The sequence below is a fragment of the Abramis brama genome (assembly GCF_963993115.1).
Source record: "Abramis brama genome assembly, chromosome: 3".
Taxonomy (NCBI): domain Eukaryota; kingdom Metazoa; phylum Chordata; class Actinopteri; order Cypriniformes; family Leuciscidae; genus Abramis; species Abramis brama.
Genome location: NC_139965.1, coordinates 11,357,037 through 11,373,974, shown reverse-complemented (window position 1 = coordinate 11,373,974; position 16,938 = coordinate 11,357,037). Strand labels below are relative to the sequence as shown.

General features: G+C 39.5%; 1 protein-coding gene across 2 annotated transcripts in view; it reads right to left on the bottom strand.

Annotated features, from left to right (window-relative positions):
* The window catches only part of pacs1 (phosphofurin acidic cluster sorting protein 1), a 54,959-nt gene that overhangs the window by 19,854 nt on the left and 18,167 nt on the right, over window positions 1–16,938 (bottom strand). For both annotated transcript variants that reach the window (XM_084109731.1, XM_084109732.1), the window contains exons 2-6: window positions 4,183–4,270; window positions 2,666–2,755; window positions 2,455–2,580; window positions 857–1,001; window positions 89–177 (exon numbers count right to left, since the gene is read on the bottom strand). In XM_084109731.1, coding sequence (XP_083965857.1) covers window positions 89–177; window positions 857–1,001; window positions 2,455–2,580; window positions 2,666–2,755; window positions 4,183–4,270 — 538 coding nt within the window. The remainder of the gene's footprint in view (window positions 1–88; window positions 178–856; window positions 1,002–2,454; window positions 2,581–2,665; window positions 2,756–4,182; window positions 4,271–16,938) is intronic.

Sequence of the window (16,938 nt, the reverse complement as noted above, 5' to 3'; positions counted from 1 at the left end):
CACACACACACACACACACACACACACACACACACACACACACACACACACACACACACACACACACACACACACACAGTTGACCTACATGATGTACGGGATCGTCGCTGCCCTCCTGCTCAGACGAGTAACTCTCCTCCTCTTCCTCGGAGTAGTTATCAATATCAGGAGAACGATCTGAGCGCAAGAAAACAAGAGAGAGGAGTGTGTGTGAGAAAGAGAAGAATACAGTAAATGAGATGTATAGCCCAGGGCTCGACATTTTGCCTTTTCATGTGCAAGTAAATCTGTCATTCACTTGTCCGAGTAAAAAACTGGCTTGTCCGGAGTTTTGTGTGTGTGTGTGTGTGTGTGTTGTAAATATAATTTATTCTGAAGCAATATTCTCATTGGTGTTCAATCAGCTTTGATATAGGCTATTTAAATCTGCATATTGTAATATCTGCACCTTTAAAGGGCACATCAAAAAAAGTCAAATTCAAGCACTTTAAGCACTTTAAGCACCTTGTACGAATATTTTCTTCGTACATTTGTAAGTTAAATAAAGGTTCAAGAGAATTAACAAATCACAAATTTTTGATTTTATTGCGTAAAAAAAAAAAAAACTTTGTCCCAACTTTTCTGGAAATGGGGTTGTACTTCTTCATAAATATGTTTTAGTTTATAGTAAATAGTGTTTATAGTAAAGTTTTCAAGGGTTTTCCAGGACTTCAAGCACTTTAAGCACCTCGTAGGAACCCTGTGATTGGTCAATCACTACACCTTGTAGGAACCCTGTGATTGGTCAATCGCTACACCTTGTAGGAACCCTGTGATTGGTCAATCGCTACACCAACCCAGTGAACTGGTCTCTCACCGTTCATCTTGGCTTTGGGTCCCTCGTGGTCGATGGGCTGACTGGACAGAGAGTAGACTCTGATCTCGGCCACCGGGACGGACACCTCCTTCAGCTGACTGTGCAAACCCAGAACCTGAGCGCCCTCCGTGGGGTGCTGCATCACCTGACCACACCCGAAGACATCCATGAGCAAACACAGAGTCACAGCTTCACCTCAGCTAGTGCTTATAGAAAAACATTCATATCACGGTATTTTTCAAAATTATACTGGTTTCATGGTATATGACGGTATTTTATTTTATTTTCCAAGCATGATTGGGTGTTAACCACATTTTCTACTGACTGAGAGAGGAAATACTGCAGTAGATTGACTATCAAAATTCCGGAGGAAACCGGTTACCGGGGAAACCGCTTTGTGTACAGCCGTTACCGGGGAAACCGCTTTGTGTACAGCCGTTACTGGGGAAATCGCTTTGTGTACAGCCGTTACTGGGGAAACCGTTTTGTCTTCAGCCATAATATTTTGACACAAAATATTGATTTAAAAAGGAGTTTATTGATTTAAAAATGATTGTATTGCTTCCGCTAAAGAAAATAGTCCGTTCCGTCTCTACGGTTAAAATCCTGCGTCCATAGCAACGCTCTGTTTTTTCATGGCAACGGTGTGTTATCCTTAGCATTATCTGTTATGTAAGGGTTAATGCCCGACGAGGTGTCCATTATCAGGTTTTAATGGACGACGGCGAGGCGTGAACCGTCCGACGCGCAGCGGAGGTTGCCTCCGCCGAAGTCCATTAAAACCTGATAATGGACACCTCGAAGGGCATTAACCCGCTTATACCATGGTCACTTACGAAAGAAAGACATATTTAATCAATTAATAATACTTTAATGTGTTTTAGAGTAAAAATCGTGAGGGTTTTTATTTATTAAGTCGAGCGCACACTATTTAATAGTATACAGGCGTTGCCAAGCAACGTGGCCACAGCGAGCCGACCGCAGCAGTTGATCAGTGAGTTTGAGCCAGCGCATCATTTAAAACTGTCATCAGTTCCAAGGTGTACATTATCACTTTTTAACGGACACCCTGCAGCCAATCAGAATCGAGTATTCACCCAGTCCATGGTATAACAAGAAATAACAGACCACATTCTACATTAGAATTCAACCAAGCCATGTAATAAATGAAAATAACATAGAAACTTTTCTAAAGACAGTCAGTTCCCTTCAAACATACATTCATATAAAAACACACGCGCCGTGTTTTGACTTTGAAACGTGCAGTGCTCATGTTTATTCAACAATGTCAAAGCCTTTTGGAAAATCTATTTGTGGTGGGCAGTGTTGATATTGTGAACCAATGTATGGGAAACACTATAATATAATTTGACAGCTATCAATTATAGTTGAACCTTTCCATCTTCACCGTTTAGTAACACACACAGCTGTGTATCATCACAGTGCAACAGTGAAAAGACCCTCTCAAACAGTGTCGCGCCGCATTCCCCGCATTGTTTAAGCGACATACACCGGTATTGCGGTATATTCAAAATTCATATCATAACAAAAATAAACACCGGTATTCGGTATGAACCGGTACACCGCCCAGCACTAACCTCAGCCATGTTGATGAGGCCGAGCGCCAGCGTCTTGTAGCCCAGGATGGTTCGGTTCTTGTACCTCTTCCTCCTCTGCAACATGATCTGAAGCTTGTTGGCGTCTCGCTTCAGGAAGTGAGGATACTGAGAAGAAGAAGAGGGTTTGATTTAGGCCTTCTGGACGTGATTCTGTCAGAGAGAGCTTGTGTTCACAGTCACACACACACACCTGTAAGGAGAAGGTGAGCTGCAGGTCTGTTTCCGTCTGGCCGCTCGATGGCAACAGGATTTCATTGGAACGAAGGATTCGCTTTGAGCCCTGAGGGAGAAGAGAGGACAGATGGTGAACATCATTAGACGGAGGGGAGCGCTGGGTCTTTAAGATCGAAATGAGAGAGCAGAAAACGCAAACCTTTCAAAAATAAAACCTCTGTTGGGTATTTACGCTATTGTTCAAAAGAAAAAAATACAGTAAAAGCAAATTGTGAAATATTATTACCATTTAAAATAGCAGTTTTCTATGCGAATATGTTGTAAAATGTAATTTATTCCTGTGATCAAAGCTGAATTTTCAGCATCATTACTCCAGTCTTCAGCGTCACATGATCCTTCAGAAATCACTCTAATATGATGATTTGATACTTAAGAAACATTTCTGAATGATGAAAACAGTTTAATATTTTTGTGTACATTTCAGGATTCTTTGAGGAACAGAAAGTTCAGTTCAGATTAAACATTATAAATGTCTTTACTGACACTTTGGATTCATTTAATGCATCTTTGCTGATTAAAAGCATTCATTTCTTTAAAAAAATATGTATTACTGACCCTAAACGTTTAAACGGTGGTGTAAAAGGTACTCGATCAAAAGTGACAGAGACTAAAAACATTTAAAAAAAACAATGCAGCATTTTTTACTTCAATAATGTGAAGTAATTTTGAGAGAAACAGAATGTGGGCGGGGCTTGAGTTCACCAATCAGGATTTGATTGGATCATAAAAAGTGGGCTGTGTTATGGTTGGCTAATATTATTTGCGGTCGTTTCAGATGATGTGCACTGAGGAATCGTTCACAATAAGGCCAGGAAAGTGAGTTTTAGGGTGTATATACATTTAGTCCTGATCCGCTTAACATTCACACTGCCATTTTAACACCGAACCTAAAGGCACAGGGATATGCATTTTCATGACCTGATTGGTCGGCTTTTATTATGTATATTTTGCAACAGAACTTCCAAACATCCAAAACAACGCTGTGTTCTGCGCTAAAAGTGCTTGTTGTATGTGCGTAGCTACATATGATGGTGTTTTGACCAGCTGAGAAGTCACGAAGAGCTTATAAAATGTGTAAAGGAGTCAAAACAGCGACAGGAATCCCTCCGGCACACACACAAATGAAGATCTGCTGTGAGGAGACGCAGTTCTGATGCCAGTACCGAACTGTGAAAAATGACTATTATGAGATAAACAGGTGTGCTCGAGCGTTCTGTCCTTTTAGGGTCGCATCTTGTGACATCACATCCTGTTTTTGGTTTGTTTAGATGTCTTTGGTCCGTGTTGTGTTCATATTTCATCTTTCCGTTTGGTTCAGACAGCAGCGTTCACACTTGTTCAAATTAACCGCACTAACAGAGCAATCACACCAGGGTTAGGTTTAATCCAACCAAACATGACAAGTGTGAACACACTAAGTAAACGGGGTCAGTTTAAGTGTGATGTTGAATTTGAGCAGAACGAGGAAAGCACCTGGAGTTTGACAGCGATGACCACAGACGTCAGATCTTTATCCAGCTCCTTCAGCATGACCAGCTTCTTCAGAGTCAGATTGAAGAGCCTGCGGACACACAAGTCACAATTCAATAATGTATCACAATATTGGGTGGCAAATGAAACAGCGGCAAATGTACAAGAGAGACTGTGAGAAAGTGAATCAGTATCGATCAATTACAATGGCACTGATCTAGTTGTGTCGTGTGGTGGAGCACAGCTTTACTGTGACAGATATGAGCGTGTGTGTTATTCTCGTCTTGTTTCGGAGGGTCAGGGAAGGTTAGTGAGGGGAATCATTTACAGTGACTCCTGAAATAGAGGCTCTTCCGACAAGAGCTGCTGCCATACAGATCAATAACAACCTAAAACCGATATTGACCCGATGACACACACACACACAACCTCAGGTGGGCGACGTGCATTTTCACACGTCAGCATTCAATACACCATTTACTTTTATATCAATCATCAAAGGCGTTCGTTTAAATTCTTCCATCTACACACACCCTCAGTCTCTCAGTGCAAAATGGAAGTATAGAAATAAAAATAAACAAAAACAGAGTAGACACCATCCTCACCATATCAGCAGAGTGAAGATGATAAAAGAAATTAATCGAGGTGGTTTATTAATATAAAACACGTTTAATGTGTTACCATGCTAATACAGCTACTTGAATCTGTAGCTTCTTGAAAGCCATTTTTGATCAAATGCTTCATTTAAAAGAGCCCTGTTATGCCCTTTTACAAAATCTTCATGTTGTTTCTGAGCTCTATTAGATTTTCATGCTTGAATGTTCAAAACACATTATTTTCCGCATATAATCCACTGTCGCAGCTCCTCTCTTCCCAGTCTGTCAGTAACGCTCTGTTTAGTTCCTGTCTCTATGAAGCTCCTCCTTCTGAAAAAGCACACTGTGCTCTGATTGGTCGGCTGGAGCAGTGTGTTGTGATTGGTCAAGTGCGTTGAGAGTGTTTGGGAAATGCCACGCCCCTTATCATAACCACCAGTTTCAACACACTACTGACCAAGCCAGGCCCGCCTCTTTATTCTGTATGGAAGCTCGTTTCCACCAGAGAATAAAACATTTTAAAAGATAATTGCGAGTTTACATCTCACAATTCTGATTTTATATTTTGGAATTGCGTGTTATAAAGTCAGAATAGCTAGAAATAAACTCGCAATTCTGACTTTTTTTCCTTGCAATTGTGAGTTTATGTCACGCAATTCTGACTTTATAACACGCAATTGCGAGTTTATATCTCACAATTCTGACATCTCTCAGAATTGTTGCGAGATATAAACTCGCAATTGCGAGTACACGACATTCCTCCTCTAAAATTTACATAAACCCCGCCCCCGGAACGCGATTTATAGATTATCGTGACAGAATATGCTAATCAATGACTAGAAGATTACACATAAGCTACATAAATTCATGAACTAACCATTCAGAAATGTCCTGTTGCTTCTACATGTGGTCACCTCTTCTTGAGTCTCTCCATCTTTCTGACTCCGGTTTGAACATAAAAGGCTAAACGTTTTTGAAATGTTCAGTGCATGTGTGTGTGAGGTAAAAGGACACAAGCTCTTGAAGCTCCGCCCCCTGTGCCGGGAGCAGCAGCTCATTTGCATTTAAAGGGACAGACACAAAAACGGTGCGTTTTTGCTCACCCTCAAAGTGTGACAATTTTAACATGCGATATAAAAATATCTGTGGGATATTTTGAGCCAAATCTTCACAAACACACTCTGGGGACATCTAAGACATTTTACATCTTGTGAAAAGGGCATTATACCACCGCTTTAAGTCTGTCACTCCTAAACACTGACTTCAGCACACACTCGGGTCTAACATTGACCAGCCTCCGGTCACTGTGCAACGGAAGCGAAATATTGTGACATTAGTGCTTAACAGCAAAGTCACAATTATTCATTGTGAAATGTAGGCTACGTTGCAAAATAACAACAACAACAACAACAACAACACTGCAACTGAGAAAACCTCAAGTGTTGATGAGGGTTGAATCACAGCCTTCATTCGACGTCGCGAGTTCAAGAGTCACGGACGACTAGAAACTGAAGCTCGTTTCTCATCAGGATCTTTGAACACTTGGACAGAAACGCTGCAGCTGAATGAATGTTACACACGCACAGAAAGCGAACAGGGCTTTTAGTATGGCGTGCCTGAGCAGGGACACGAGCACAGCAAACTAAATTAATATTAAACACCGACATCAGCGAGGAATTGAAGACACGTCCGTTTCCGAAACAACGATCAACGAGACAAACTCTTAGCCGCAAGCTCCACATTAAAGGGTAACTAAACCCCTGGTCAGAGCCTGACTCCACCCACTGGCAATATATGAAAAATGCTGGAAAAGTAGGCAGAGCCCAGCGGAGGCATGGGCGTGGTTAGCTGATACCCTCTGACGTCAGAGGGTACCACAGCTTCCAATAGGAAAATTCAACTGCAGTAGCCACTGTTCAACCTGAAGAGGGCAGCACTCAGACATTTTTACACCATATTTTGTAGAATTAAAACACTTTATACACAAATGTAAAAAAAAAATGACTTGAATCAATGAACAGCATTAATAAAGCCCCATTCTTACAAATCATTAACTAAAAAAAAGTTGTTTTAGGGTTTAGTTACCCTTTAAATACACTCAATAAAAACACATTAAATACGCTAAATAAAGACACTCAACATGAAACATGCAGCAGGTGGACGTGTGTTTCAGCACAACACACCTAAACCTCACACACGTGAACCACACTGAACATTCGAGCTCGTTTCTTTGATTAATAATAAATTAACCTAACCACTTTAGTGTGTGTGTGTGTGTGTGGGACGCCACACGAGTTTATCTTCCATAAATCAGGTTATTACAGTAATAAAGCTGAAGATAACAGCTGTACAGGTTCATAAAGTCTCGATGGATGGCCACTGCTACCATATGTTTATTAAAATCCAATAAACATATAAACACAGCTGATCTTCTCTCAAACTCATCTAGATTACAGTGTTTCACACTTCTAATGCACCTCTTAAATGAAGATAAACACTATAATTAGACCATGACCTTAAACAAAAACATTCCTAACACATATATTGGCATTTTTTAGATTTAAAGGGGTCATGAGAAATCAAACCTGCTTGATCTTTTGGCATATAAGAAGTGTTTATAACATTAAAACATCCTGCAAGTTTCATAGCAAAAATGTCCTCCTCGTAATAAACAAAGCATTTATTTAATCAAGCTCCAAAAACAGCTTGTTTTGATATTGGGTGACCTGTGACGTCACATGGCCAAATGCATTTGCATATGCCTGCCTCCAGAGCAAGACATCGACCAATAGTTACACATCACGACTACATGTTTGTTCGGAGCATTTTGTTTTGTAAACGAGGCACAGTGTAATGGAGAGTTCGCAAAGAAATTTCTGATGAAAGATGAATCAGCGACTGTACTGAATCTGACAGCAGCTGCATCACAAACCACAGGTAAATGACTTCATAATGCTTTATGGGTAAATGACGGTTTTATATGGATAATGTTTTCAGGACACTTACTCGCATGCAATAGCGAGTGGGGCATTGTATTACTGATGTGATTTAAAAATAAAAAATTTAATACAAATATGTATAAATAAGTCAGTAAAACATAAATAAATGTAAGTACATACATAAATCATTGATAAACGGTATTCTATAAATACACCATGTAGGAGGTCAGTTAAAAAGTAAAAAAAAAAAGTATTTTCTGCTCATCAAGGCTGCATTAATTAATCAAAAATACAGTTATATTGTGGCATATTTTTACAATTTAAAAGAACTGTTTTCTATGAATATCTAGTAAAATGTAATTTATTCCTGTGATCAAAGCTGTATTTTCAGCATCATTACTCCAGTCTTCAGAGTCACATGATCCTTCAGAAATCATAATAATATGATGATTTTCTGCTCAAGAAACATTTCTGATTATTATCAATGTTGAAAAAAAAACAAAAAAACACTTGAGCTGCTTCCGATTTTTTGTGGGAAAATGACAAATTTTTCTTTGTACTCTGTGATGAACATAAAAAGCATTTATATGAAATTGAAATCTTTTGTAACATTATGAATGTCTGATACATTTAATGCCTCCCTGCCGAATAAAAGTATTAATTTCTTACGGAAAAATCTTGCTGACCTCAAACTTTCGAGCACTAGTGTGTGAATGTTGTGTTAGTGTGTGCATCGTCTCGTCTTGTCACTGAAGCGTCAGCTGTCACACACACACACACACACACACACACACACACACACACACACAGGTCAAAGCCTCGGCCCGTAACTCTACAGTGACCCTTCAGCTACAGAAAACACACGTCATCAATCACACACAGCTGCCCGTGCGACGCGAGCGCCTCTTCTCCGAGTGAGTGTGTGTGCACGGCTTTGATTAGTTTGGGAACAGTTTCACACACAGGTGTGGAGAGGAGATCTGACCGCTGTCTGGGTCGGTCCTCAGATCTATGAAGACAGAGCTTTACAGGACTGTGGGACGCTTTTACTCGCTGTCATGAGATATTAAAGGAACAGGACAGCGGTCGACAGCTGAAAGCTCACCGGAGGGTTCAGAGGAACAAATGAGGTGAAGCTTGTGTTTTATGTTTACAGGCTCACAAAAATACTTCAATAATAATACAAAACTGGAGCTGTGCAGCTGTCCAAAAGCCTGGACTGGTTTTAGGAGGAGAAAATATGCATAAATAAATAATTGAGTAATAAATAAGTCAGTAAAAAGTAAATAAATAATTCCATAATCAATAAATCAGTAATAAATAGTCAGACAGACCGATAGACAGATAGATAGATAGACAGATAGATAGACAGACAGACAGATAGACAGACAGACAGACAGACAGATGGATAGATGGATAGACGGATAGATGGATAGACAGATAGACGGACAGACAGACGGATAGATGGATAGACGGATACTCACTGAATGTGATTCTGGTCGTCTGTCTATAAATGAGATCTAATGAAGCTCCTTAACATATTCTTCTCAAACACAGACACACTCTTGTATGCACATCTGACCTTGTCAAAGAGGACACTTTATAATGTACACACACAGACAGACAGACACACACACACACACACCCAGCGCCTCTCATTACATGACTGATTTTCCATGACCTTCAGCACAAACACTGATCCTGGAAGGTGATTGGCTCTTTGTTGCCTCACATCTGTCCATGTTTTCATTCCCAGCGTCTCTCGAGTACCTGTCTTCCTTCAACACACACACACACACAGACAGTCACACACCTTCCTTTCCTCATCCCATCGACACTCACTTTATTCCTTTTATTTTGCTGTATTATGCTTGTATATAGTCCATACATATAGTCCATATGTGACCCTGGACCACAAAACCAGTCACAAGGGTAAATTTTTTGAAATTGAGATGTATACATCATCTGAAAGCTGAATAAATAAGCTTTCCAGTGATGTATGGTTTGTTAGGATATACAACTACTGAAAATCTGGAATCTGAAGGTGCGAAAAAATCGAAACATTGAGAAAAGCGCCTTTAAAGTTGTCCATTTATGTTCACTATTGTGCTGCATTCACACACAAAAATAATTGTTTTATATATTTATGGAAGGAAATTTACTAAATATCTTCATGGAACATGATCTTTACTTAATATCCTCATGATTTTTGGCATAAAAGAAAAATCGATAATTTTGACCCATACAATGTATTGTTGGCTATTGCCACAAATATACCCGTGCGACTTGTGACTGGTTTTGTGTTCCAGGGACACACACACACACACACACACACACACACATATATATATATATATATCTCAGACAGGGTTTTATCATGCTGTTCTCTCTTCAGTGTGTTTGCTAACAATCTAACAGTAATAATGATTAGTTTGTGTAATGGACGTGACCTGAAATCAGTGTAATTACACAGACCCCGACACTCAGATAACCAGCGGACTAGATGATGCATAAACGCACAGTTCTGCGGATCAGGAGCTGTTCCAGTGCCAGTGTGTGCTTTCATACCACAGTCGCATTACAGCGCACTGAAGTAATAGATGCTCGTGTTTCTCTGGCCCCATTCAGACACAATTAAACACACTCAAAGCAAACACACTGAGGCGGAGCTGGACGAAGCCCAATCCATGAATCAGCCAGACGCAGATGTCTGAAGCTCCGGGAAGTTCTGGCTGATCCAAACAGCTCTTTTCCCTCGGAGAGCCGGAATCAGCCGTGCCTTTCATCCAAAACACATCATCAACAGCTCATACACACACACGCCTCCAGCGCAGCGTTTAACCCTCGACCGGCCGCACACACACTCCCACTCACATCCTGAACTCTGGGAAATATCTGCCATCAGCTCTCGCTTCCACGAACGCTTCCCGACACAACTGTGCCCAACCCCTCTAAACACGCCAGGATGAGGAGCGTCAACATCAAACGGCACCCTGGGAAAATTCAAACGTTATTGTAGATACACCCGGCACACACAACACCCGGATCGATCCCCATCTCCAGTCGCAGTTTTAACATTCAGTGACATGGCATCTGACGCACAGAAGCCAATGACACACGTCACTATGGGTACTGGCACATCCGGTGGCACATCCGGTCTTCATTGGCATGTGTCACTGACATTATCGCGACACATGTCAGCTTGTTGTGACACCTCCAGTATTGACTGCACCTATATCGAGCACATATACTGACGTAGGCTAATTGTGTCAAAATCCTAAATAAATAGCATCATTTTGTGATATTTTTAAATATCAATTAAACGCATTAAAATCAGTAATATTTTTTAATATGTGCCACTGAATGTTGTAATACCAGAGCTACTTTATGTTGTTTATCTCGTAAAGTCACAAACTGCCCGTTCTATCATGGGTCACTACAGAGCCCGTCTACGGAGAGCCTGCCCACTCCCTATTAAGTCCTATTGTACCGGATTTTGGTTGTAGTTCCACCAGAGTTCCACTGGGGGCGATCGCCATGAGTGCAGAATGAATGGGAGTCTATGGGGCTAGACGGCTAAATTTGTCTCTTTCACCCGATTGCCGTTGAGAAATCTCAGATTTGATTGTAGGTTTTGCAAGTTCAACATGGGTTTTAGGTCGAAAGTTGAATGAACGAGTACTTATGTCCTTTCGATTTCTTACAGGTTGAGTTGTTGTTGCCCATAACACGCTAGCATTCTGCTAATGAATGCTGATTGGTCAGTGAAGGACTGATTACGACCAGAGATACCGCTTGATGGTCTTTTAAAACAACAAAACAAAAACTCTTCTAGCACGTGTGTTTACCTGTGTCAGCTGTGTTGTGTGTTTACCTGTGTCAGCTGTGTTGTCGATGCCTCGAGAGAAAAGAAAGTGCAGAGCGCGAAAGCACCAGAGTGACTGAAGGATTGCCGTAAAGCAGTATCTCTGGTCGTACGATGTGTATGACGTCATTGACACTTTAAAAGACTTTTTAAAGCAAATAAGTGACTCTAAAAAATCTAACACCCAGCAATGTGTAATTTCTTTGCATCTCCTTTCGAATACAACATTCAAATTACTAGACAAAATATTATATCCTGAGAAAAGTGGATTTTGAGGGGTATAGCGCCATAGACCTCCATTCATTCTGCACTCGTCCTGTGAGCGCCCTCATATGGAGCCAGAGTGGAACTGCAACCAGTTCAGAAGCCGGAAGTTTACTGAGAGTGAAAGTTCTCCCCTTATTAGACATTCTCTGGTCACTGTGAATAACGTATTAACAGTCGAATCCGTTACTGTAAACCTTTATTTTTGCGTGAGGCTGCACGGACGCACGCCAGTAGGTGTCAGTATAAGTGAGTGTAACAGTGGCCAGCGCAAGATTCTCATCTGTGGCTTTAATATTTCAAGTCTTTCCAAAAAGTGTAAAAAAATAAATTATTAAAAATCATTTGTTAGGCTAAGTATCTGAAAAGGATTACATACTGAGCTACTAGCAATCAATTCTTTATTTATACAAGTGCAAAAAAGTGCTCAGTGCATTTTAAAAATTCAACAAACGTTTCGGTCACGCAGGACCTTCCTCAGTACCTTTAATATTTCAAAAATAAGTTAATGGAATCATTCAATAAATAAAATCCATTTTTGTTGTACAAATTAACTGTGCATATGTTACATAATCTACATTACACACAGGCAGACAGCTGCAGGTGTCACTGCTGGAGGTGCCACAACATAAAGAGACATGTCAGTTTTAGTGACAGGCAAACGGGCATGTGCCAGTGGATATTGGCATGTGTCACTAAAACGAGTGATGTGCCAATGGATTGCGTCATGAGCCACTTGCATAACAATTTGCTTTATGCTGTCAAACATATGACAAAACAAAAACAAAAATCTCACCATTTAAATCCATGTCTCAAGCACTATGGAAGTAAAATAATGTCAAATGTTTTTGAAATAAAAAGCCTATTGAATTGCACTACTTGAAAAAAAATAGGCATTGCATTAACCATGCTTGCATTTTAATGCATTGTATTTTTAGGGCTTGCATTTTTATGGGCTGAAATTCAACATGGTTGAATATTTAAGATGTGAATATTTCAATTAAAAACATTTCAAACACCTTTTCATTATTAAAAATTCAATAATCCATATTCACCTTTCATATTTCACTTCCAAAATATTCAAACTGTTTAAAAATACAACCAATAATATTCAACAGGCAATTTTCGGGCCATTTTATTTCGCTTTGCAAAATTCGCTTCCACAAATTCAGTGGTTCAAATTCGACAGTAAATTCAACATTGACGTCCAGGAACTGCAGGAAAAGCAATAGATTACCGAGCATACTCTCCATCTGCTGTTAGTCAACCTCACCATCAGATGGTGCAAAAGCGCTTGTTGTTGACGAAGACATTCATTCATAAAATGGAAATGATTATCTGTGTCAGTATGTGCGGAAAAGATGATAAACACACAAAAGCTGTGTGTTTATGTTTCATTCAATAACTTCATTGTTACTTTCCCTGTGTATTCTACATGTCATCAGCTTTCTCTACCATGAACAGGATTATAATCGGTTTCCCTCAATACCTCATACTCAAGGATTCCCCTTCAGTTGGGACAAAACGCTTAACGTAGCTTAATGTACTAATACAGTGATATGAAAGATCAATCTTGCACCTTATTGTGGAAGTAGGCTGTAGGCTACTATATAGGCTACAGGCAAGCATGGACTCAGAATATGAACTTGACGCGCAAAGTTTCATGCTGAGCGTTTCGTGATACTGGCGATATACATATAAGCCTACTGGTGATATACATATACTGATATACTATATATAGTATGCCTACGTGTATTGCATTAGCTTAAACTGTCATAGCACTTGCATATTGTTGTCCTATTGTTAATTTAACTGTAAATCACTTTGGTAAAGCGTCTGCTAAATGACTAAATGTAAAATTGGCTTGACATTGGACATTCGCACATTTAGGGACCGTCTCTAAAGTTGCATACAACATTGGCATACATGTTTCTAACTTCAATAGCAAACTTAAATTTATTTGAATAAATATCAAAAATCCAAAGGGTGCGCATTATGCCTGACACTACATGAACACTTTACAGTTGGTTTTATGACTGTAAGTCGTTCTATTCAAATGCTATCGGAGTTAGAAACGTGTATACCAAAGTCGTATACACTTTAGAGACGGTCCCTAAATGTGCGAATGTCCAACATCAAGCCATCTTTATGCCAGTCTATCACTGGGAAACGCTCAGCTTTGCGCGTTATTCTGAGTCCATCTGCTTGCCTGCGAGTTTGGTCTTTTACATCACTGTAGTCCATTAATCTACGTTAAGCGTTGTATATGTCCAGAAGTATTGAGGGAAACCCTAATAGCCTGCATGCAGCACATCGCCACAATATAAAGTTAAGGCAACTAAACAACCAAGAGAAATATGTCAACCTCAAAAATGTAACATTGGATCTGTACATCCGCATCGGGGAATAACATTATAATCTCGTTCACGGTAGAGAAAGATGCATGTAGCCTACACAGGAAAAGTAACCGTGAAGGCACTGAATTTAACATAAAACAGCCGTCATAATAATCACAAATGCACTTACATTGCTGTAAATGAGTTTTATGAATGAATGACTTGCTCTAATTTTGCTGGTCTTCGTCAACAACACGCACTTTTGCACCATCTGATGGTGAGGTTGACTAACAGCAGATGGAGAGTATGCTCGGTAATCTATTGCTTTTCCTGCAGTTCCTGGACGTCAATGTTGAATTTACTGTCGAATTTGAACCACTGAATTTGTGGAAGCGAATTTGCAAAGCGAAATAAAATGGACCGAAAATTGCCTGTTGAATATTATTGGTTGTATTTTTAAACAGTTTGAATATTTTGGAAGTGAAATATGAAAGATGAATATGGATTATTGAATTTTTAATAATGAAAAGGTGTTTGAAATGTTTTTAATTGAAATATTCAAAGCTTAAATATTCAACCATGCTGAATTTCAGCCCATAAAAATGCAAGCCCTAAAAATACAATGCATTAAAATGCAAGCATGGTTAATGCAATGCCTATTTTTTTCAAGTAGTGCAATTCAACAGGCTTTTTATTTCAAAAACATTTGACATTATTTTACTTCCATAAAGCACACAATTATAATAATGTTCTCATTATAATTGTATGTAGTCTATACGACAGACTGCACATGTTGCACTGAACTGTATTTTCCTTTTTTGAAGTGATTCCACTCATATTTCAAGCCATTTAAAACCATAATTGCGATCAGTGCGCATCTGAAGCATCTCAGCTGAAGGAAATAATACATTATTTATCGGCTTTAATATATCGGCCAAATGTTCTTTTCGGGCCAAAAACGATAACATTATAAATTATTATATATCGGCTGCTACCGATATGGTGACCGATATATCGTGCATCCCTAAAAAAAAATTATAAATAAATATTTTATAAGTATTTAATAAATAAATATTTAATACATACATACAGTCCAAATATTATAGAACATATAATTCATATTGCTGCTATTGAGAATCGCACAGCTTGAACGCAGCCGCTTTAAAGCACGAGCGTCCTGCAGATTGGTCATGATGTTGGGAAATAACTACAGAGAGGAAATAGAGCTGTCAAAACCAGAAGAGGGTGAAGACGACAGAACAGACTCTCCTCCCTCTGCGCTTCTCTTTTATCCTCTTCTGATAGTCTTTCACTTCCTGTTCTCAGTCCTTCTCCTCACACACACACACACACCATCAGTCACACGCTCAGATTGATGCACGTTCTTCTGCTGAGGGAATCTCACTGACACGTTCATTCACACTTCATTCACAGTTTCACAGAAATAAAATAAGAAAGTGTTCTACAGAAAAATATGTTGCTTTAGGACCATAAAAGTCATTTGAAACAGAAGTTGGGATAGATTTTCTTCCCTATTGTGACGTATATCCGAGTGAAACTGCTTCTCGATTAAGAACAAATGTAGGCGGGGCTTGATTTTGTCTACTGGGATTTGATTGGATGGGTGTGGTTTGCTATTGGTGGATCTCGTGTGATTGACAGGTTGCCCCACCCTCGTCATGAGAGGGCGTGATTCTAATAAAAGATTATGAGCCACATGAATTTAACAAAAATAATAATAATGTGTACAGATACAATAATTGTCCATTTTGATTTCATGGGGTCTTTAAATGTCATATAAAAAAGCAAACTGTCTCTGCAAGATGTCTACATTAACCACAATGACCACCGTTCAAACGACCAATCAGCTTGCTTGGACAGACTACAGACAGCCAATCTGACAGTGTGTGTGTATGTGTGTGTGTATGTGTGTCACGAGCTGAAGCTTTGCCCCGAGACACAAATCAACTCTATTTGTCTTTCAAACATAAAGTTAATCTAGAACAAACAGGTGAAGCCTCATAAATGAAGTGTGAGAAGACAGCATTATTATGTGTGTGTGCTATGCATGCAGATATAATATAAATACACAGATGAATGAATCATTTCAAAGCTCTATCCTCATCAGCCTCACACTGATGAGAAAGTGTGTGTGTGTGTGTGTGTTTGAGAAACAGACAGAGTGAGAGTGTGTGATTAGTATGCAGGTCACATACTTGCACAGACACAGAGAAACTGCAGGACCATAACACACCGCCAATGCTAAACACACACACACACACACACGCTTGGACTTTCCATTGCCTTCTTTCATTTTGATACAGAGCAAATGACAGTTTCTATCCTCTAATCCTACACCTTAATCCAACAGCCAGACAAACCTTTATCATTTCAGCTTTCAAGTTGTCTAAGACTTTTGGCTGGTCTACACAACATAGGCAAAGCCCGACACACACACACTTTCACACACAATCACACACACAGACACACACACACACACACACAGACACAGACACATACTCTAAAGAATAAATTCACTAAAAAGAATAAATTCAGAAAAAAAATGTTGTTCATAAAATGAAAGTCAGTGGGGTCCAATGTTGTTTGTACCCTAACGTTCTTCAAAATATCTTCTTTTGTGTTTCGCAGAAGAAAGTTGGACTGAGAACATCATTTTTGTGATTTAGGATCAATACTAAGAGCTGGTGTCATGAAGAGAAAAGTTGGTTATTGAGGCAAATCTATTGTGTTTGTGTGTG